We start from the raw sequence: 24,369 nt of genomic DNA on the forward strand, positions 1-24,369 counted from the left end.
ATATATACATAACAAAAACAAACAAAGAAACAAAATACAATTGATAGCTATATAAATGACAGCTTGTAAAATGATGAATCTGGAGGCTGTGGGCAACTTCTAATTTAGTGGCAAGCTGACTACAGGATGAGTTTGGCTGCCTCTGACAGGCTGAGGACCCTAAAGCTGTGAACAGAAAAGAAAAGAGAGAAGGGTGCCAAGCCGACCATATTGTAGTAAGTGTGTGTATTGTGGAGCTAAAAAAAAAAGATAAAAGTTTCACTCCAAAACAAAAGTTGATAAGTGTGTCTCTTAAATCAGTGTGCAGTCTGGACATATGTGGAGATGGAAAACCAGAGTGCAGCTCCCTCTGACTGCTATGTCAGAGCTGCTGTAGCCAGGCACTATAGACAGGGGAAGAACCGCTACTGTGGGAAGCCAGATGATGCGCTCACGCTGCCAGGAGGTCGGCTTGGCGCCCCTCTTTTTTTTCTTTTCTGTTCAGATTCTGGACACAACCTAGGCAAATGTCTTTCTTTCAGAATACAATATCCTCTTTTTAAGATGTCATGATCAATTTTCTATTAAATCAGGGCCTCATGGTAGCCTCATCTGAGGTCATCCCCATAACTCCCTTGCTTTCGAGGCGTTTCCAGCACAACATCTTTTTGGCCTGGAACAAGCTTGCCTCCTTCTCATGATATCCCTATGCTTCTCTCCAGCCAAGCAAGGAACTGCCCAGCTTGATCGATTTCCAGTCCAGCCTTGATAATGGGGAATCTGTTTCTACCACACTCATGGAGGGTGATAACCACAAGATGCCATCCTCACAGACTGTGGGATAGGTTTCTGTCGCTGATAGTTCAGGGAATATGGTCACCCAAGGAAGCGGAGCTGCCAATCAACCACCTGTAGCTTGGTGTAAAAAAAACTATCTCTGAATCACTTAAGAACACCCCCTTTCCCCTTTTTCAGGGTCCCCTGATCAGGGTACAATCAGACAATATCATGGCTGTGGCCTTTATCAACCAGCAAGGGGGTACCAGGAGTCAGGTGGCCTTAATGGAAGTAAGTCTGATCATCTCATGGGTGGAGAAACATTGTCCAGCCCTCTGTGCTGTTCACAACTCAGGCATGGACAATTGGAAGGTGGATTTTCTCAGCCATCACCACCCGTACCAAGGGGAATTTGTCCTTCATTCTGACATCTTCAGCTTCCTGTATCAGAAATTCAGAACTCCAGATGTGGCCTCCAGGTACAAGTTACCCATTTGACAGGAGCAAGAATCCTCTAGTACTGGCATTGGATGTGCTGATAAGTCCAAATTCCAATTCGTATATGCCCTTTCTCCAGTGTGAATTCTGGCTTGAGTGCTCCACAAAATGGAGCAAGAGAACATACTGGTAATTGCACCAAACTGGCCCAGGAGAACCTGACACACAGACAAACTTCTAGGAGAGCAACTTCCAAACATCCCAGACCTTTCGTTTCAGGACCCCCTGTTCCATCCTGCTTCTCAGTTACTGACTTTAATGGCATGGCTGTTTGAAACCCAGGTTTTGAGGAACAGGGATTCTGTCATTCCCATATAGCTCTAAAGCCAGGGAAGCCACTTTTAAAAAAAGCCACTTTGGTTCTTTCTGCCCTGCCCTGCCCTGCCCAGAAACCGCAGAACCCACCAGGGAGCTCTTTCAATGATATTTCCTAATATGTGGCCTTCTTTAGTGGCTATCACATCTCAGACATGTCTCTAAACTAGCAGTGCTCTCTTGTAAGAGCCATTCCTGATCCATCACAAAGACAAAGTAGTCTTGCACCCAAGATCTACCTTTCTGCATTACATGGTATCTAACTTCCACCTTAAAAAAAACATAGTTCTTCTCTCTTTGGGGCATGCTTCTAAGCACAGTTAAGGGATTGCTCCTCTAGATGTTATCAGACTTATCAAATTTATATAAAAGTTAAAGCTTCCATAAGAAAAATTGACTCTGTCTTGTCATCGGGGGCCTTGCAAAGGGACATCTTGCTTCAAAATTTACTATTGCCAGATAAATAAGGCAACTCATTCCAAGAGTTTACACTCTGAAACCCTTCCAGCACCTACTCACTTCGGCAGAGTGATTGGTGTTGTGATGATAATGTGGACTGAGCACCCTGAAAAAGCTCAGTGTTAAGGATCCGGGACATCCATGACATTTTCTTTTTAATAAGAGACAGAGCAGCAGTTCAATTATTTTAAAAGGAAATTCAATGCTGGACAATAATATACCAGAATGCAACCTGTACATATTCAAAGATAATAATATCTGTTTAAACCTGTGACATTCTATTGGCCTCTCCTCAGACCTTTTAATTGGTTAGATAATTTTTGTCATCACCCTACTCCTGGACAACAAAAGTGGGACAGCATTCAGTCTTGATCTCCTTTACCATCAATGCAAGGAACACCAAGACTTCTAAAAGCCACTGCACAATCTTGATTGTTGTTTGGAATTATCTGAAGCAGGACTTGATATATGTGCTTTTTTTTTATTCTTCAACCCTTTTTGTTTTCTGTTGCTTTGTTCTTCCTTTTCCCTTGGTAATCCTTTTTTTCTGTAAATCTTTTGTTTGCACATTTTCCTTTTCTCAATCATTAATATTTTCTCTAATGCACTTGAAGAATTCTCGTCTCTTTTGAAGAGTGTTACTACGTGTTAAATCTCAGTATCTGTCTGTGGTAAAAGTGTGTATTAAAGACGTTTATTTCTAAGTCATAATTCCAATTGTTAGTATTGTGAAGGGTTTGATAATTTTCAATAAAATTATCTGGTGGCAGAGTAAGCGGTTGATTGCGTAGTTATCCAAACCCTGTGAGAAGCTCTCTGTCTGTTGGCACTTGTGGTTCCCTGAGCTGGAACATTTTTCTGCAGGGTGAAGCTGAGAGTGGCATTGTTGCTTATCAGTGACAGGGTGGTGTTGACTAGTTATCTGTCACAAGTTGGTGAAGGTGGTAGTGGTCTGACGTCACATCTGTCGCAGGTGTCATCAAGCCTCTATTATCTAGCTTTGGGAGGCCACCACCTAATCTTTAGTTCACACTTTCTCCAAGTTCTACAATGCCGAACCTCCAAGCTTCTGTGGATTTGGCTGCAAAGTTCTTGCAGCAGCACTCTAAGTTGCTCCATTGACCCTTGTTGTTGGGGTGGAGTTCTGTTTGCCTGGTTGTTGCCCACCCTCATTATTTGCTTGGGGGCATCCCAGGGTCTATGAATATCCAGCCTGTGTCCTGCACTGTATGATTGATTAAATTCCATATCTTGGAGACAGTACAGGACTCAAGCCACCCTCCTCTCTGTTCTTGTGTTACTCTCCACTGCTTGCTAAAAAAACTGAGGTCTTATGGAATGGGGTAGAGTTAGAAATGTTCGCCGAGTGGGCATATCCTTCAAAGCTTTGCCAGTGTCCAGTCACCTCAAGGTACCAGCCTATAAACCAGGGTCTATGAATTTTATAGTCTGTGTCCTGTACTGTTTCAAAATATGGAATTTAAGTCAAAATTTCTCTTTTTGGTCTAAATGGCAAGAATGTGTAGGATTGATGCATATAGTATTGTGATGAGCATCATTTTGGCATTTTTATCTCTTTGTAGTTGTGCTAATGTCAGAACTTGGACTGGAAGATGATGATGTTGAATCACCTTGGGATTCTGAGGTAGGATTACAATATGTGTTTCATCCTTACTGTAATACATTGATTTAAAAATATAAACACATGCTATTTAGGTAAGTATTCTTAACTCAAAAAGTGTTTTTTATTGCGCTCAGCCTCCTCTAAATTCTTAGCCCTTAAATAGTGGATGTGTATGGAATATTTTTGAAGAATCTTTACTTTATAATGTATAATCTTTTTGTGTTAAAATACCTGCATATATTGTATTCTTGATGTGGTTATTTACAGCTTTTTTGTAAATTCTTATTTCAGTCTGCCTCAGACAGCCCTAGAAAGCAGTCTACCAGTGATATGCCTACACCTGCTGCTCCAGTCCATATGCAGTGTATTTCAGAGGAATCCCATGAGGGTATGTGTTGCCCATCTTTGTGTAGCTTATGATTTCAGTCTCATTGAAAAGCTTAGTTGCAGTAAATCAAATTTACCTTGCAACAAGCCACATTTTATGAGTTTATTCTAGTTACAGTATATGTACCAGCTATAAATGCATCCAGTACAGCGAGCATGAGAAGACAATGAAGGCTATCACACGTGACCTCTTCTGAAAATGACAGTTCACACATTTATTTTATTTTACAGCAGAGCAACCATCCAGTTTGATTTCCCTGGGTTACTGAATTGTTGCTCCTTAAAATACTGTTTTGATTAACCCCTGCTTTTGTTGATTTTGCCTGCATATGTAAATTCAAAATTCTGGTTCCCTCATTAGATATGTATTACCGTCCCTGTTTTCTTAAACGTTCAAGAAGTTGTAAGATGCAGGATGAGGACTGGCTCTATAGACAGAGTGGTATGATTATTAATTTAAAAAGACAATCCTTTGGATGCATGGCAGAAATAACAGGCTCCATATTTCTATATCGCTATACTAATTCTCTGGCACTGCGTATTCTGAAAAATTCTACTGTGTACTACTGTGGGCACAGTGCATGACCTTTTGCATGAAATCGGACTACAGATTGGATGAACTGATATCCACTTTATTTTCCTTTCTCTAGAGGTTTCTGAGAAAAGTACCGCTCTGGAAGCTAACAAGGTACTGTTTGTTTCTTTCTATACTTTTAATAAAATTTTATTAGCATGTTATGCTAATAATATTGTTTTCCATTTATTAAGCCACAGAAAACCGATTTGCAAATTAATAACGGCTCCTCAACTAACTCTGTGTCAAAAATAAATGAAAGAAACACTAAATCAGGTAATTTTTTTTCCCCATTTTTTTAAACAGTTGATTTATCATCCAGGTATGTGTGCGTTTGTGTGTATGTATATATACAGTGTGTGTGTGTGTGTGTGTGTGTGTATATATATATATATATATATATATATATATATATATATATATATATATATATATATATATATATATATATATATTTTTTTTTTTTTTATTTATTTATTTCGGGTACTTATATAGCGCTGTCAATTTACGCAGCGCTTTACATAAACATTGTACACTCACATCATACACAGTAGGGCCAATTTTTTTTTTTTTTTATACAGGATCCAATTAACCTACAAGCATGTCTTTGGTGTATATGTGTATATATATATATCTCCTTTTTTTTCTGTTTTAGATCTTATGGCAGATTTGGGTCTAGATGATGCAGATGATATCGAAGGTAATGTTCATATATAATGTGTGTATGTATAAAATGGCTTCTGGTGGGTGCCACCTTACATATGTTTTTTTTTTTTTTTTTAATCAAGCCGGAAAGGCCTAAATTTACATCTTCATGCTGGGCTACAGATCTGAGAACTTTCTCCTTGTGTTTCTGTAGTGGGCAAATTCTACCTAACAAAAATCTGGTGCTGGATACCTCCCCTAGGTGGCAGTATCTTTAAGGTGGAGTGTCTCAGCTCTCCTCTCGCTCAGAAATGTAGTATTGCGTTTCCTGATTTAGTGAAGCATGCTGTTTGAAACTGAACACTATATTATGGCTCCGTAAATTGTTTTTTACACTGTATTTGGATTTGTTATGAAGGCTCTGAAAATGTTAGCAAAGCGCCGTTTTAGTCTGGATTTATGCTTTTGAATAGCTACCCAATGCACATATACAGTAGGCCTAACCCTAACTGCACTATAGCTAACCACAGTGCACAGATGGAAAGGCTTTGTGCATTGTGGTGCACTAAGTTGTTAAAAATAATGTAGGCCCGATTTTTTTGTGCTCCGTAACATGTAACATGTTGAACAATCAGGGATGAGCTGCTTTAACATAACTTGTGAAGTGTAACCATTGTACCATAGTGTATTGGCATTTAAAAAAAGAAAATCAAAAAATAACCTCACTTCAGATGATCACCATGAAGCCCCTTGGAACCTAGACTTTCATCAAGATGAGATTAAAGTAGAATTATAGGCAAAACCTTTTTTCCTATTTTGGATAGAGTAAGGGAGGGTTATACCCACGATTATATTTCTTTTCGCCATTTGTGTCCCATTGCGGAGATTTCTCTTCACTCCCTGTCCCATAACCAAACAGAAAGTGAGAGGAAATCCCTGCAAATTACGAGAATTCCTTGGGGACCCCCAGGTCACCAGAACTAATGTCCCCCCTGGAAGATTTCTCCTCTATTACTTTTCTGGAGCCAACCCAAAAGTGGGTGTTTGGGAATACAGCACCTGCTTTTATATGTATTTTTGTTTTTAGTGTTTTTCACTTAAAGGGGCAGCAGTTAAGGGAACTCACTATATGACTGAGGTGCCCTTCATGGATTATTTAATTTTAAAGAGGAGTTCCGGTCTGGGGGGATTAAAAGTCAACAGTCACAAATACTGTAGCTCCTAACCTTTAATATAAGGACACTTACCTGTCCAGGGATAGCACAATGTTGGCAAACTAAGCCAGTTCCTCCATCGGCTTCGGGTGCAGGCGCCAGCATTGCAAGTAAGGGAAACCGGCAGTGAAGCCGTCGCTCTGCGCTTTCTGAATGGTCCTGCCATCTTCTGGGACACACACCGGTCCCAGAAGGCAGTGGGGGAAGGAGGAGGGGCTGGACATGATGTAGAACGTTGTGCGGCAATCTTGCCAGGAAGTGGAAGCGGGTATCTGTTAAAACCAAGTACCCGATCCCCTCCATAAATTGCCAAATGTGGCAGTGGAGGGTATGAACTCCGCTGGAGTATGGTATGGAGTTCCGCTTTAAGTAAGGGCATTCTTGAGGATGATTCATGTAGCGTTTAATTCCTGGAGTCCTTTGCCATTAGTTTAGGCATGCAGGCAAGACGGTGTGCTTAACCGAGAACCCCCCTGGAATGTATATCATTTGCCTAGGCCTAGAAACCAGCAAGTAACTGGAGAAATGTAAAAAAAAAAGAAAACAGTTTAAAACAAGTAAATATGATATACTTTCCTTTCTATTTACTAATACTAGCAGCATAAGGATTTAAAATGGTCAGTGTTGATTGAGAGAGTGAAGCTTCTCTTGATTTTAATCTTGAAGTCATGGCTTTATGAACACAAAGATTAATGTAAAGATTAAAATAGTTATTTGTAGGAAGCACAGTGCATCTTAAATTTAGTGCTTTGTTGCTAACTTTACTTTTTTGGCCAGATAAGGCCAGATAAAATTACATTTTAACTCTTGAAGCTTTTGGAAGATGTTTTTACCATTCTGTTTTGTTTAGATGCATCTGATTGGGACTCTACAAGCCATTCTCTTAAATATTCATCTCATACTCCAAGAAGCGCGGCTCAGTCTCATAATAAGCTAAATGAAAGTACATCTCCACAAACCATGCTTGACAGCGTTTCAGCAAAAGGCACAGCAGCTTCCCTCTCTGTGGCATTAGGTTCAGTACAAGAAGATGACAATGAAGAGCATGCGCATCCGAAAAAGGACAGCGCACAAAGCATATCCAAGGACATGTCACAAGATTTAAGGAATAAGGAAAATGGTAACTTCATTTTTTTCAATTCATATTAGTTGTTTGAGGTTCAAAGCTAAAATTGTATCCATTTTAAAGTTAGTCTTCTTTTCTTTTTTTTTCTTATTATATTATTAATAAATGTAACTTTAAAATGATTGGAAAGTCTTGTTTGCTTAAAAAAAAAATAAAAAACATGTCATGCTTACCTGCTCTGTGCAGTGGTTTTGCACAGAGTGGCCCAGATCCTTCTCTTCTCGGGTCCCTCTTCTGTGCTGCTGGCCCCTCCTATTAAGTCCCCCCCCCCTCCCCCCGTTGAGTCACAGCTCCCTGTTTCCATTCCGTCACAGAGTTGCGACTCGACCTCGCCCCCTCTCTCCTGATTGGCTGACTGACTTTGACAGCAGCGGGAGCCAATCGCGAAGCCTTGCTTTCTTAGCCAATGAGGAGGAATTCCCAGGCAGCGGGACACTCCTACAACATCGCTGGATAGAGATGGGGCTCATGGAAGTATTAGAGGGGCTGAAGGGGGGTTGCTGCACACAGAATGTTGTTGTGTTTTTTTTTTTTTTTATCTTAATGCATAGAATGCTGGTGGGTAATAGAAAAACAGGCCTTGAATATGGTTACACTGTATTTTGTACTGCATTTTTTTTCTTAACTAAATTTGAAACTTTGCAAGCCATAGATGGTTCTTGAAAGATTAGTAAATAAATACCTTTTTAATTCATTTTGTTTTTTTAGGTTTACCAAATGGAAAAACAATAATAAAGGACCAGAGTTCCCTAAAGGTAAGTTATAAATATAACATTATTATAGGGACCTTATAGATATCTATATGTTCTCAGGCATAACATATGTGCCATGTTACCAAATTCTAGAGAATTTGATATGCTTGTGCTAGTCCAAAACCATTGTGTAATTAGCTACGGATTGGACAAACTAGTATGGACATGTCCAAAAGAACTAGTAATTACACTGGAAACCATCAGATTGGTGCAGTCAGTCTGCTACCCAACAGATTACAATTCCATTCATTATTTATTTTAAATTCTTTTTACATATCTCTAATTTAAGCCTCTTTCACACAGGCATCGTTTTCTACTGCTCTTTGAAAAGCAGTCTGTGATAGGTTGCTTTTTAGAGGGCAGCAGAGCACTAGCTTCCTGACATTTTGGAAGTGTTCCTGCCATCTCTTGAATGCATTTTATTTTATCTGTTTTTTTTTTCCCAGCCAAATGAGAATTTTGTATTGAAATGTGGCGCCAGAAGCCAAGCATTTTTCTCTTGGTTACAGTGTGGCCCCATTGACTTCACTGGCGAGTTTAAAGTTTAACAAGTAATGCAATCTAACAAACTCAGTGGCCATTAAGAAAATAATCACAGCCACAGCATGTGTAAAATTCCCCTCCAACTGCTATGTCCACTTGTATCTGTGCAGTCTTGGAGCCACTGCCTGTTTTTACCACCCTTTAACCTCCTGTGTGAAAGCTTATTGTGTTTACTGTTATTATTCATTACTGTGAACTTAAATTTAAATGTTGTTACTTTCTCATCAATTGAGGGGCACAGGAATTTAGATGCTATACTGCTGCCTACTGGAGAACTGAACACTGTCAAACAGAAAGCTGCAGGCCAGTCCAAGATAACCCCTCCTCTAGCCAGCATGTCTTAGGTTTTGCTAGTGTCGTAGGAGGATGGATGACTTTTTTTATTTTTTTATTTTTTTCACCTCTGTTGAGAAAAATCTAACCAAATTTTGCTAGCCTGTTTTCTCTTTTTTTTTTTTTTTTTTTTAAATATTTCTTCATTGACTTAAGTTTAATATTCCTCGCTACATTATTGCTTCAGCTGGTCTACATGGCAGCTATCCAGATCGCCTAAGTTGTAGGTTACTTCAGGTACTTTGGAGTGCCCTACTTGTACCTGCTGGATTGGACGTGCAGGGTCAGTCTGGAATGAGACCTTCAGACACTTGGTTCCTAGTCCAGAGCTATAGCGCTCGATCAGTGCTTGCCCTGTCTCTAAAGACTCACTCTGTTGAGTAGGCTATTCAGGCTAGACACTGGGATTACCTCATTATTTTTACCACAGAGTGCCTTTCAAATTTCCTACTGCCGCCAGTTCTAAGGATTAGAAAAGGGTTAACGCTGAGGGACTGAGCGCTAATATCCACCGGATAGAGTGTTGCATGCGTGAGCTCCATGCTTTATTTCCTGCCATTTGGTGTAGAGGAAACATTGCCCCACCGCTGCTCCTGCTTTTCAAAGCACCACATGGATCCCCAGTCTGTTCCCAGTGTCCGCCTACAGTGACCTGGTCACCTGCAGCCACCTGAAATTCATCAGCCACCTGCTGCTTGAGTTTGTGAGTACCCTGAGGACTTGCCTTGTAGCCTAAACCTAGCTGCATTTTCACTGTGCAGTAGCAACATGTCTGTATCTAGACCCAGAGGGGGAGTCCCACTTCCACTGGGGACCCTGGCTCACATTCTCCTTACAATTCCAGGATTTTTTACTCCCGAGGACACTGGCATATGAAATCAGATGACCCTATGATTATAGGGTCTATTTCACTGGAGTCTCCCCTAACTCCGTGAGGCTGAATCCCATACTCTGTCATCAGGGTCATCTACTGCAATTACAGAAGACTTTGCATATATATGAATAGAAAATGGCCACGCTCAAGTGTTAAAGCTGAACTCCGGGAACAAAACAGTGAAAAATCTTTATTACAGAAAGCTCCAGCACAGAGGCAAAGTTTCACACTGTATTTCTGCACAGATCTGGAAGAAATACACAAAGCACAGATTTAGGGAACAATACACATGACTCTTGTATTTAGACATTAATATTGCCTGATCTGGAGTTCAGCTTTAAATGATACAATCCCACTGGTGGACAGTTGTCCAGAGTTTATTCACCTAATCCAGTAGGACTTCAGGTAGACCATAATGCTCAAGACTGAATTCTTCTGACAACATTTACAGATTAAAAGCGCACACACTGGCCTTGTGCAAAATCCTCAGTAAAACTATATTAATAAATACTACTTATACTCACGAATGTGCTTGTAAAAACACCCAAGCATCCAAAGGGTTTACATTCTTATTGAACATTCCCAATACTCAATAAGGATGTAAATTGTATATGTTTAATGTTATCACTGTTCGGATGTCATTCAACAAGTAAACTGCTTGAATATGCCCACTATGCATTTTGGAGGGAAGGTATATAAGGATGTCTTCTGAACAAAAAGAAGACGGTTTGCAGTTGCATAATGTGCAGGTTAGGAAGCTCTGATGAAAAGCCCTTGTGTGTCATTTTTGCATTCTTTTGTTTGCAGGCACCTTTGTGAGTATGAGAAGTATTTATCAACGTTTTATTAAAGATTTTGCACAAGGCCTGTTGCACATTCTTTTTGCACGAACGGAAACCTTTGTGGCCAGATTCACCCAATTTCTTGTGTATACGGACTGTGGAGGCTCTAAGCGTGCTGCAAACTGAGTCATGATGGGTAGAGGAGGGGTTATCCTGTGCTAGGAGTAGTATAACTCAATAATATCTGAAATTCTGTGTCCCTTTTTATGGACTGCAAGAAAAAAAAAACGATTTTTGTTGTTACCTTGCTCCTATGCTGTGAAGTGTTGCCTGTCTGGCAGGCTAAAGCCACAATTAAAAGAAATGTTTGTACGTCTGATATTAAAATCACATTGGTTACCAAGTTATCTTATTCTTCCCTATTAATTATTAGTGAACGCTCCAGACAAATTAAAAAAATAAACCCACTCTAATCCATGATAAATAAAAAGGTAGGTGCTATTGGTTACAATCCAATAACCCAAACTAAAACAGAAAAACAAAATAAAAAATTACGTGCAATCTATACATTCATTAAACCCCCAAAAAATCTGTGATTTAAAAGGTCACAAAACACAAAGTCCTCAGAAAAACAAACAATTATATAATGTCCTTTTTAAACTTTATGTATCTTTCCACACAGCAGTAATAAATGTGAATTCTTCTTTCAATCTCCATGCTGTGCACCACCGCGTGTGGGGAAAAATGCTCGCTTACCGTACCTCTATGGCAAGTAAAAGCTCAACAAGCTTTTATACAGGACAGAGGATCCAATGGCACCATACACTCCTATGTTAAGTATTACTCATGGGCGACATATTACCCAAGATCCAAAAATATAATACTCTCATAGTGTATTATGTTTATTAAACTAGATACATCTTAAAACCATAAATATTGCACTCACATATATTTGGGTCTTTAAGTCAGCAGCCCAAAATAATTTGTCAGCACGATCGCTCAAAACCATAGAGCCAGCAAGCGTTTAACAGGCCGGAATTGGTTCCCCAGAAATTACATCACCACGACCCAGATGTGATGACAGCGGCTGTGTCATTTCTGGGGAACCCATTCTGGTCTGTGGTGGTGCTGACACACTATTTTGTGCTGGTGCCTTAAAGGTAGTGATCGACAGATTATTGGCAACACCGATATATCGGGGGCCGATATGCACTTTCCCCGATATATCGGAATCGGCCCCTGAGGTTACCGATATTGCCGATATTTAGGGAACGTGCTTGTACTGAGGTGATGCCTGCAGCTAGAGGCATCACCCCAGTACCGGTGTCCATAGCCGACGGTCAGCTGACTTGTAATAACAACCGATGCAGCTGAGAAGCCGCTCGGCTGTCATTACAAGGAGCGGGAGGGGACGTCCCCCCCCCCCCCCACCGCCTTCCACAGCTCGCCCGGGTCTCCTGTCCCACCGGGAGACCCGGGCATCCTACCTCCACCGCAGCCGAAGAGAGGACCTGGGTCTCCATGTAAAAAACACGGAAGTGATGTCATAACATCTCTTTCAGGTACTCGGCGTCAAATTAAAAAAACTGTCAGCATTCAAAATAGCCAAACTTGGCGTTTTGAATGCTTTTCGGTGCCGGGGAGGGGTTTGGGGTCTTTTAGACCCCCAGTTTCCTCCACAAGGCGTACCTTTAGAAAAATAAAAAATACATGTCCGAAAATATCGGCCGATACTGATATCCGATGACCAAAATATCGGTATCGGCATTAAAAAAACGATATTGGTCGATCACTACATAAAGGCACAAATATATGTGAGTGCAATATTTATGGTTTTAAGATGTCTCTATATAAATAAACTTGCTATGCTGTGGGAGTATTATCTTTTGGGTCTTATGTTATATGTCGCCTATAAGTAATATGTAACATAGAAGTGTATGGTGCCATTGGATCCTCTGTACTGTTATCGTGGAGGTGTCCTATATAAAAGGTTGTTGGTCTTTTAATGGCCATAGAGGTCCGATAAGCAATTTTTTTCCACACGTGGTGGTGCACAGCGTGAGGATTGAAGGAAGAATTCACATTTATTACCGCTAAGAGCACAGTGTGTGGGAAGATGCATACATAAGGTTTAAAAAGGACATATAGAATTGTTTGTTTTTTTTTGGGACTTTGTTTTGTGAACTTTTATCACAGATTTGTTGGGGATTTAATGAATGTATAATTTGCACGTAATATTTTATTTTATTTTTCTGTTTTAACTTAGGTTATTTGATTGCAATCAGTAGCGCATACCTTTTTTATTTATAATTTTTTGCACATAAAAGTGTGGGATACACTTTAAAGGAGCAGCTGCACTTAGTCACATGGTATATTAGGGTTGGTGTCCTCCTTATTACTGTTTTTTTTTTTGCCATTCTAATCTGTTAAACATTTTTTACTCCAGCATCAGTTCCTAAAATAGGTCTTAAATAATTTTACAGGGGGATCTGGCTTTATACAGTATGAACCAATCACTGCATTTAAAAAGTTTTCCAATCCTGTATATTTTTAGACTTTGGAAGCTGACAGCGAGGGGAGCCCAGAGAGAACCTCAGTATTGAGGCTCAGGCTCCTTCTTGGCCTGTCCACATGTGCAGTAATTTGGAAAGCATGTTAAACACTTACCAAATGCATTGCTTAATCTTGCAAATGTAACTAAATGTGTTACATTTACTCAAACGTGAGACAAGCTTTTGCCAAGCTTTTGCATTGTTTCATGGCACTGTTTGATTTGCATGTCACGGGCATTATTCGGCAGCTGTTAAAACTTTTAAAATGGTTCCTGACAGCTGTAATAAAAGTCAATGGAAATGTTTCCCAAATGCACACATACTGTATATACATACAGGTTGTGGTCTTTGCTGTTACATCCCATGCGTAGATTTGGATATCTGATCTACCATCATGGTAAGTATTGCAAACTATCAAGGTGCTTTATGCTTGTGTTTAGTTTTTCAGTGGAGTACAGTCCACCTTTCTCTAGGCTCATGGGCTCCGACTTGGATTTTCTTTTTTATTAACACATTTTGCTGTTGGGCTGGGGTTCCAAATAAAAATTAAATATATTATAAACACCAACTAGTAGTAAAAGTAATAAATAGTTGTGGGAGAACTGTAGCTAACCCACTTCTGTTTAGCATCACAGTAACTTGTCATATACTAAAGCCCCGTACACACGCAACGATTATCGGCCGACCGATCGTCCGACTTTTGTCCAAGTTGTGTTTTGTTGGTTGGAATGTGCCTAGACTGCACACAAATTTTCTCGGCCAACAAAATTCTACTTCAGAAGTGATGTCATGTGTTGGTTTGTTTTCTTTGTGTTTTTTCTTCACTGAGCATGCCCAGACTTGCTCATCAGATTTTTCCCTGTTGAAATCTGTACTGACTGCACGAAAATCGGCCGTTGTGTTGACGACCAACAAAAATTTCATAGTCTGCACACCAGATTTTTTTCGGCCGAAAAGTCGGAGTTGGTTGTCGAAAGCATCATACTAACAAGCCGAAAATTGGCAGATCGGACGTTGGCCGAAAATTCCCTGCCAATTTTCGACGCGTGTGTACGGGGCTTTAGCCACACATCAAAACATGTCTTGGAAAGAATACACATAGTATTTTCTGTGCTTTTGCAGATACCTTGTTTTCTATCGTGGCCTCTGGCCTTCTCTCACTGAAAAGTGATATCTTGAAGTCTCATGTAATATGTGATTTTTAGTGATGTTTCCATAAATGTGTACAGCGTGTAACATTTTGTTGATTGTTTTGTATTTCTTTATGTAATGGAGAATGAGCATATATTATTGATGTCCAACTTTAAAGTGAATCCTGAGCCAAACAATCAGGAGGTGATATCCCAACAACCACTTGAAAACCTGCCTATCACTCAAAATGTTAACGAAAATCAGGAGTCTTCTGACTCGGAACGTCCTTGGGAGGAAAAATATGAAAAAATGTGGGTTGACAGTGAAAAAAAAGATGTGAAATCTCATTTTAAAGACATTACTGCAGAGCTAAAGCAGAAATTTGGGGAGATATCTAAAATTAAGAAAAAAAGTCCTTTCAAGACTAGTATAAGTCAAGAAGAGGAGAGCTCCCCTAGCCCTCAGGATCTAGAAAACCAACCTGGACAAGGAGCTAAAACTTTAAGCAGTATTGTAATGTATCCAGTTAGTGTTGATAAGGATGATAAGAGTCTGGGAAACAGCGAGTCAACTGACTGGAGTGAAGACCCAAAAAGCAAAATGCAGGAACGATTTGTGGTTAGACCGAACCATGATGAGAAAGGTTCAAACCCCATAATTCTGCAAGAAAAAGAAAAGCAACTTTTTACATTTGGAGTTTCTAACTTTTCTATAAAGAAGAATGTAGGACATCTATCTGCATTATCAACCAAAAGGAGTCCAGACTTTGAAAAATTAGGCAATGCATCTTTGCAAGCTAAAGATAAAGTTGGATGTGTCAGTAGAAAGGCAAGTGATGTACACCAATCTAAAGGTTACAATCAGAAAGTGATAGACAGTCCTAATCAGCTGGAAGAACATCTGCTGCAGCCCCTGTCTTATGATACGCCTAATAAGCATATGGATAAGCAAATGGAGCAAGATATGAGAAAATTTAAGAATGAGGTAGGAGTGCTACAGTTGGAATTCCTGAATTTGACAAGAGAGAGATCACAACTGCAAAAAGAGGTAGAGGTGTGCATTCTTCGGGCCCTTTTTCTATGCTTCTCTCTGAACAAAAAAAAAAATAATAATAATGTTCAGCTCTGTTGCCCTGTAAAAAAAAAAATCAAAGAATCCTGCACTGTGGATATATACTGGTTGTCATCTTTACTTTACGTACATCATCATTCCACTCTCCTTCTGCTGTGGTGTGTTCTTTAGTTACATTGTCTAAGCCTCATCTTCTTGAAGCTGTAATCTAAATGTGAATCATATTTATATTCATTTTCCTCTTGTTAACCAGGCTTTGTGTTTTGATAATTCTCATTAATTCAAAATAAATGCTAAATTCCATTGTTCCCATGGTGTGTGCTTCACTTTGCATTCATTTTAGTAGGTGCATGTGCATAGTGAACTGTAAATAGTATTTGTCATTGCTTTATTTTCCTTCTTGCAGGTTGAGCGAGAAAAGACTAATATAAACAGACAATTGGATCTGAAAAAATCAAAAAATAGCGGTGACCCGGAATGTGATCTGCAAGCAAAATCTCATATTCAACCAAAAATTACATCAGAATCCAGCTCTCGTGAAGGGTACGTGGATATGTAGGAGGATATTGTGTCCTAAGTGTACATTTTTGATTGATCCCAAAGCTTGCAGTGTATGCGTGTGCGTTTGCTCATTAGCAGGATGTACTTTAGCTAGTATGCTGTGTTTTCCACTGAAATACAAGAAGCTTGGTAATTGTGTGTCCTTAGGTTTGCCATTATAGACTTTTAATAAAGCTTGTCTCCAACCAGGCTCTGCTTCCTGTTATTCGGCTGTATACGTTTTTTTTTTTTTTTCTTAGTACCCCCATAACATAGTTTACCTGTTGGTCTTTCCACTAGATCTGTTGATTCTCCTCTACATTAAAAAAGGCCAAGCTGTCCAGCATAAGTGGAAGTTACAGAGGTTGGAACGAACCATGTAACCCTTCCAGGCTGCTTGCAATGGTCCGCTTTTAAAACAAAAGTAAATGTTGCTGCAGCTGTTTAAAAGTGCTAGCTGGAGTTATGCTTTCATTATTTTGACTGTTACTTAAACTCCAAACTGAATGTACATCTAAAACTGTTCTGCCCATAGGGTGGCAATGCTGCTTCATGATTTCACTGCCTAACAAATGACATTGTCACTCCGATAAAGGACATGATGGCAAATCTATTGGCAGGATCAAATGTTAATAAAACTCAGGTTCCATGTATAGTCTGGGCGTAAGGTCCCAAGAACTGATCAAAATTTGTCTAGTTCAGCAGGGACTGGACGGGCTTGTTACATGTGTAATCTGACCGTGGCTGGTCCTGCCTTCTGCAGTACTTTGCATATCTCCATAAGATATCCTCTCCTTTACCGCCATCTGTTTAACATTTAGCGCTAATTCTCACAACTCTTAAATTTTGTTTAGTAACATTTTTATTTTTAAGCTAGTTAAAATGATGATAGATTTACAAAAAATCAGTTTGAATGCTTTACATTATATAATTCTGTGGTCAACACCAGCGTTCTGATCCTTTGCCACAAATGACTTTCATGACATATTTTTGGCTGCGGCCATCTTTAAATTTCCATAGTAATTTACCCAGCTCATTTTTTGCTTTCACTCCAGGAAAAATGTCAGCCCTGTTATCCAGTCTGGATCAAAGCAAGATGATATAAAGATTTCTAAACTACAGAAGCAAACGGAAAATGGAGATGTGCTTAAAGGACATGATGACCGTACACTTAGTGAAACATCACAGAAACCTAGCAAAAGGTAAAGGGGAATTTTCTACATGATTACATTTATAATAGGAAAAACCAAAAATGAAACAACGGGACTTAATAAGTGTTGAACTCCCCTTCAGTATAATTATAGATACACATACATTGATAAAAGGAAAGAATACTTTATTAAAAAAAAAAAAAATCATTATTGGTTAAAAAGTCCAAAAGTTGGGGAATGACATTTCCCCTAAAATCAATTAATGATATTGCACATCACAAAAAGTTACCCCTAAAGACACCCCTAAAACTTGAGGCTCCTCTCCCTTATAAGTGAACTGCATATAACAGTGAGCCCAGATTGTGGAGAGGGCGAGACTCATCCCAACACGTTTTGCCTTTGGCTTCTTCAGGGGTGTTTACGGGGGGTGTTCAGGTGAGTTACTAAGAAAAGATGAAGAAAGAAAAACAGGGTAATACAGAACATAGTACATCTTATCACTTACATAATCAATAACTTCTATTAAAGGTATATTTAGGTCAGCTTACATTTATAAAATAAATAACAATTTCAGAAAGAATCACAGGTACTCGTCTCTCTGACTAGATCACCAATTTCAACCAAGACATCAAAGGCTAGATGGACCCAAAACGGGGGGAGAGAGAGGGCTCATTCAAAGGCACCCAACCAAGGCAGGGAGGGAGGAAGGAGTGACTGGCCCTACCCCCCTTATTGCCAAATCTAGATAGTACTGATAAATATAAAGGAAAAGCCCTAATTAATACTCCTATTGTTAGGTATATTGCACAATATCTACCAATTTAACAAACCATATTCAGTCACAGCCATACCTAGCCCCAAAATGAAGGGGGATAAAAAAATAGATGCCAAGATGGTCACAGAGAAAAGCAGCTGCATTAAGGTTGGATGTATATCTTATTAAACAAAAACCACAAGAGTAAACCATTTCAAAAGATATTTAGTGATCCTACCATATCTAAACATACATCCTTACAACTATGTCTTTAAGGGATAGAAGCGACAAAATGCATTACCTCTGGGTCCTCATGCAGTCCCCTGTTTGTCCGTGTCACCACACATAAGAGCATCCCATGATGGGTAGCCTGCAGGTTGTCTTGCTGTATCGTGTCTGTTTTTATTGGCGATCTGTTGGCAAAATCACTGCCCCCCCCCCCCCCTCCACGCCGCTGCCATCTCCAGCGTTATGACACGCTGGAGAATCTGCCAAATGGAACGTGCTATTGCGCATGAGCGATAATGGCAGGACGGGCAGCCACGGCTCCAAGCCACATTCCCATGCCATCCTTCACGCCAGCACCAGGGCAGCGGCAATCGACAGAAAGGGCAGGAAAAAGCAGAGGGACACATAGTAGTACCACCACATCCCACTACAAGCCCATATATTGGGGCCTGCATCTATTATGGATATAGACAGCACTCCTTTATGCTGCCATCTTGTGATCACTAAGGTAATGAGAGTTTGTCTAAGGCAAACGGATAGAGAGCCATCTTGTGGATAAACCATAGATGAAAGCTAAACCACCAAGACAATAAAAACAATAAATATCTTGTTATGGGGACATTGCTAATAATGAATCACACATTTGTAGCGCACCCTAAAAAGTACTAAGTCATACCCGCATAGCACATCAGAAGAAACAGTCAACACATTAACATATAATTCCCTATAGATAAAGCCCCCCAATAGGGCTTACACATTCCGGATTGGGCACCGAAATTCACCCCCCCCCCCCAAGAAGAGAGATGGGTTAGACCTCACTAAAGTGGTGAAGCCATTCTCTGTCCAGGGCGTCAGGGGTACATCTTTGACAGAGGAATCGGACCTGATCCTTCCGAAAGAGCTTACATATATCACAAAATGGGGAGTTTCTTGTAAACAATAATGAATATTTTCAAATTCCTGGATAGAATAAAAGTGCTATAGAAATTACTTTGCATTAGTCTTGGATTTCCGATGTAGAGGGGAATGAACAGGTTAGGAGTGTCAGTGAGAGAATTACAGAAATTATTTATAGCTAATGTATTCGTTTATGCCTGGAGGCTTGGCAGCATTTAAATGAAAGATCCACTGAGTTTCTAGCTTTAACAATCTTTTGTCAATATCTCCTCCTCTAGGTGACTCTTTCACATGTTCTAATGGGAAAAACCTCATGTAATCCAAGTTAAAGTTATGATATAAACCGATATGGCAACTAATGGCTGATTCCAATAGGCCATTTATAATTTCATATACATAGTCATGAATGCGCTTATGGAAAGGTCCCTTTGTTTTACCTACATAGAATGCCTTACATAGGCATTCCATGTAGTATACAACTCCTATTGATTTGGCAGTTAATTCACAAGGGGTCCATTGGACCGTTTGACCATTGGATAATTGTATCCTATTGTGACACCGGATCCAATTACAGTAAATGCATTTACCACACCTATATGTCCCTCTTTTACGTTGACCCCAAGGTAAACTGGAGGTCATATCCTGTAATATCTGTGAGTTTAAGTGGTCACGTAACGATTTCGCCCGATGATACGTCACTTGAGGTCTCTCCCCAATATATTTGGCCACTATTGGATGATCTTTTAGTAGCAAAGTTTCTTGCATCACAGGATGCTCTTATGTGTGGTGACACAGACAGAGGACTGCATGAGGACCCAGAGGTAATGCATTTTGTCGCTTCTATCCCTTAAAGCAGTTCTCAACTCCGGTCCTCAGGACCCACTAACAGGCCAGGTTTGCAAGATAACTGAAAAACATCACAGGTGATCTAATTTGTTGCTCAGTAAATGCAGTATTCTAGTCTGCATCTCCCCAAGGTAATACTTAAAATCTGGCCTGTTAGTGGACCCTGATGACAAGAGTTGAGAACCACTGCTTTAAAGACATAGCTCGTAAGGATGTATCTGTTTAGATATGGTATTATCACTAAATATCGTTTGAAATGGTTTACTCTTGCTGTTGTTTTTGTTTGTACATCCAACCTTAATGCAGCGGCTTTTCTCTGTTACCAATGCCATCTTGGTATCTATCTTTTATTCCCCTTCATTTCACTAGGTATGGCTGTGACTGAAGATGGTCTGTTAAACTGGTAGTTATTGTGCATTATACCTAACAATACCCTCTCCCCCTGTTTTGGGTCCATCTAGCCTTCGATGTCTTGGTTGAAATTTGTGATCTAGCCAGAGAGAGATGGGTACCTGTGATTCTTTCTGAAATTGCAATTTATTTTATAAATATAAGTTGACCTAAATATACCTTTTAATGGAAGTTATTGATTATGTAAGTGATAAGATGTAATATGTTCTGTATTACCCTGTTTTTCTTTCTTCGTCTTTTCTCATTAACTCACCTGAACACCCCCCTTAAACACCCCTCCACAATCTGGGTTCACTGTTATATGTAGTTTACTTATAAGGGGAGGAGCCTCACGTTTTAGGAGTGTCTTTATGAGTTACGTTTTGTGATGTGCAATATCATTCATTGTTTTTAGGGAAAATGCCATTCCCCTACTTTTGGACTTTTTAACCAATAGTGATTGTATTTGAATAAAGTATTCTTTACTTTTAACCAATGTACAATAATTATAATTCTACTGAAGGGAAGTTCAACACTTCTAAAGTCAAGTTGTTTCATTTTTGATTTTTCCTATTTATCTTTGGGATGTGGTATTGATGTGATCAGCCAGGACTTCAATTTTTATTTACATTGAATTTATAATACTGATCTTTTTTTAGAGATTTAGCATCAGGTAATCTGTTGCAGATTTTTTTCAGCATACTCGCTTCTTATTGTATGCCGTTTTCAAGGGACACCAGTGTCCTGAAGGAAGACATGTACTTTTGCACTCCAATAGAAACTTGTGCCCTCTGGTTTAGGGAGCATAAATGAGAGCTGTTCAGCTTTGCTATGTTGACAGGGCTAGAGAGAGTTTTTTATCTGAGGCTTCTCTCCCAGGTATTTTTTTATTATCTCTTGAACAAGCAATATTTGAACCACAACAGGCTTGGTGACATTTGTAGACAGGTTAGGATGAGTTCTGTTGCAAATATATTGGCCAGGTTTGGTTATGATCACATCCATCATACTCTGGGCCAGTGGGTTCATTTTGTATTTTTAGGGAAGAAGATATGTGTGCCTTTAAAGCCACCAGTTTTTTGCAGCTTTCGTTCTGTAGATGCAGGTAGAATTACAGCTGGAATATGAGTTTTATACTGCACAACAGTTTTTTTTTTCTCACTGGTTAGAAGTGTTTGATTGCACTACTGTGTTAGTATTGTAGAAATAATTTGCAGTGGTTAATGCAGCTGCACCACATCCTGAAGGCGATAGATTGAATTTTGCTATGCATATTCCCTTTAGGGTTTATCCACTGTTTAGAAGTAGATTGTTATTTTACAGTCTAGCTAATCTATAGATGTGCAAGCTAAGATGTATTCCTGCAATTATTATTTCTTTTTATTTTATTTTAGGGCAGCCACTAAACCTGTTGATGAAAATTCTAAGGTATAATTACATTTTCATTTCAAATATGTTTTCTTAAACGTTTGTAATTGGTCTGAGTCACCTCCTGGCTTCTTATACTTCTTTGGGTCTCCACTGGTTTTTTCACCTTGCCGTAGTTTTGGCTTTGTCCATCTTGGGATGTTACCACTCTGGCTGCATTTACCACATTAGAATTAAATCCAGCAGGGACAATGAGTCCCCCTTGTGTGTATAACATTTATTAATGACAGTAACAGATAACAAATGTAATAATAATGGAAAATGTAACAAGAATACTTGGTTATAGAAGCCTTTTCGCCAAGGATTCCCGCCTGCTTCTATTGATGCTTTGCAAAGATGATCAAAACCAGGCACATGCATTTAAACAAGCAAAAAGTTGGGGGAGCAAACCCTGAACATGTATTTCTAAAGCTGGTGCAGCTATGAACCAAGTGACATGCATATTAAAAAAGAATAGCGCACACATGCAAAAGAAATGACTATCAAATATGAAGACAATCCATTAATAAAAATGGGGATTTGGTTCCACCATATGGCCATATCGTGCTCAAGCCCACCACTACGTCAAAGTACCCCATTGTCAGTGGGTCCTACACTATCCATAAAAAAGGATGAATCCAGCCTTTCTAACCCTTGGAGATAACACTCCTTGCTGGTAGAGATGTGCTAATGCACTACAGGGGACTTGATAGTGGACACTGATAGAGTACAGGTAGGTGTGTGTGTGTGTGTGGGGGGGGGGGGGGTGCTCAACCTCAGAAGTCTGGTCAGACCGAAGTATTTCTAAAGCTGGTGCAGCTATGAACCAAGTGACATATATATTAAAAAAGAATAGCGCACACATGCAAAGGAAATGACTATCAAATATGAAGACAATCCATAAATAAAAATGCATTTAAGCAGCCCTGAGACGAGACTTCCTTTTAGTTACAGTATATACAGGACTAGTGTGTGAGTAAATGACCAATCATAATTGTTTGGAGAGTAATAACACCTTTTGGGGAAGATAGTGGACTTAAACTGGACCATATAGTCAGTTTACAATGACATTCCTATAGCATTAGGTCAGTTAAGGTATAGCCATAATTATGTCCTTTTTATATGGTGCCTTAACCAGATTATGAAAGCATTCCTATACATTGAGCCACAAATCAAGGAAATATTCATTTCTCCATTATTGTGCTACCTTCCGTGTTCTCAAGTGAAAAAATATGAACCTGAATGTCCTTTTTCGGGTAATGGCAGCACATTTTACACCATTTTTTCAAAACTGAAACCCAGAGAAAAATGGCACTGGGGTGTTTTTTTACCCTAATGAAAGAATGTATCAAGGTAAATAAAATCCTAGAATTTAGTACCATTTTAAAAAGTGGAAAGTATGATTTTTAATGTCCACATCATGCCTACATGCATAAAACCTGCCTTGCAAGCATGTACAAAATGTAAGAAGATAAAATACACAATCTAAATTTGTTTCTCTCTTTTTTCAGGACAATGATGACGAGGATATGGAGGACTTTTCACAATCATCAGACTCAGTAACTGAAGAATATGAAGTCCCTACCTCTGCATTTAGAAATGCCATGCTGTTAATTGAGCAACTAAACCTTGAAGGCCAAGGTAATTAAAAAGTGACCTGCAGATAATGTTGTAATAGTTGTAGAAAGCTGAACTTGAAGGAAATTTTCCCCAATGACATACAGCTTCTGCTGACAGTAAATGTTGCAGAATCTGACTTCTTATCTGCATCAGGCTGTAGATGGCAGTTGGCCTTGATTCCATGATCCAGCCTCAGTCCTTCTACAAACATGCAGATTTTGCATTAGATGAACTTGCATATTTCTGGCTATAGAGAAGGGAGGGCCAGTCAAGTACCTTTACATTTAAAGCAGAACTATGAACAAAACCAAAATAATATATGTGCCGCAATTTTTCAATTAAAGGAAATTCAAGCACAGCTCCAGGTTACGGATTATAGGAGTTTTTCTACTTTGGAAAAAGGTTGAAACTATTTCACTGTTTGTTGTAAGAACCCTTGGCAGTGTTATATGGTTTGCCCTTTAACACCTGCAGCTATTACTATTGCTGGACAGCTTAGTTTTTAACGTGTGCAAAATGTTAAATGTGGAAAAATTGCTGAAGAGGGGAAAGTGGTTAAATTTGTGTCGAATTTTTCCAGCATGGGCTGGTGTACGATAAGTAGATAAGAACATACCCAATGTATCAGTAGCTATACAGGATAAATAGCTTTGCATTTTTTAAAAATACACCCCTAAGTGGGCAGACCATTTCATTACATTCGTAAAGCCCAACTCTGGGCTTCATGCTTACCCTCCATATTACTCCCCCTTGTGCCCCTTCATTGTCAGCATTGTTTGTTTTTTATGTTTTAAGGATGCACCAATACACTAGGTAAACGGCCATAGACTTCTATAGATGGGACTTTCCCTCTTTGTCTGCAGCTTGGGGCTCAGCATCTTAGAAGTCTGTGGGTCTGTA

At 39.4% G+C, this 24,369-nt stretch overlaps 1 protein-coding gene across 2 annotated transcripts in view; it reads left to right on the forward strand.

Moving 5' to 3' along the window:
* The window catches only part of ANKRD26 (ankyrin repeat domain containing 26), a 141,557-nt gene that overhangs the window by 78,645 nt on the left and 38,543 nt on the right, over positions 1-24,369 (forward strand). Inside the window, exons 13-25 of one of the 2 annotated variants that reach the window (XM_082254066.1) lie at positions 3,612-3,673; positions 3,944-4,040; positions 4,401-4,481; positions 4,690-4,727; positions 4,808-4,889; positions 5,269-5,313; positions 7,323-7,592; positions 8,307-8,353; positions 14,710-15,612; positions 16,043-16,179; positions 17,232-17,378; positions 21,837-21,870; positions 23,361-23,490. In XM_082254066.1, the coding sequence (XP_082110192.1) occupies positions 3,612-3,673; positions 3,944-4,040; positions 4,401-4,481; positions 4,690-4,727; positions 4,808-4,889; positions 5,269-5,313; positions 7,323-7,592; positions 8,307-8,353; positions 14,710-15,612; positions 16,043-16,179; positions 17,232-17,378; positions 21,837-21,870; positions 23,361-23,490 (2,073 nt within the window). The remainder of the gene's footprint in view (positions 1-3,611; positions 3,674-3,943; positions 4,041-4,400; positions 4,482-4,689; positions 4,728-4,807; positions 4,890-5,268; positions 5,314-7,322; positions 7,593-8,306; positions 8,354-14,709; positions 15,613-16,042; positions 16,180-17,231; positions 17,379-21,836; positions 21,871-23,360; positions 23,491-24,369) is intronic. The other variant, XM_082254067.1, reaches the window with a different exon arrangement.

This window comes from Pelophylax lessonae, assembly GCF_965119305.1.
Source record: "Pelophylax lessonae genome assembly, chromosome: 4".
Taxonomy (NCBI): domain Eukaryota; kingdom Metazoa; phylum Chordata; class Amphibia; order Anura; family Ranidae; genus Pelophylax; species Pelophylax lessonae.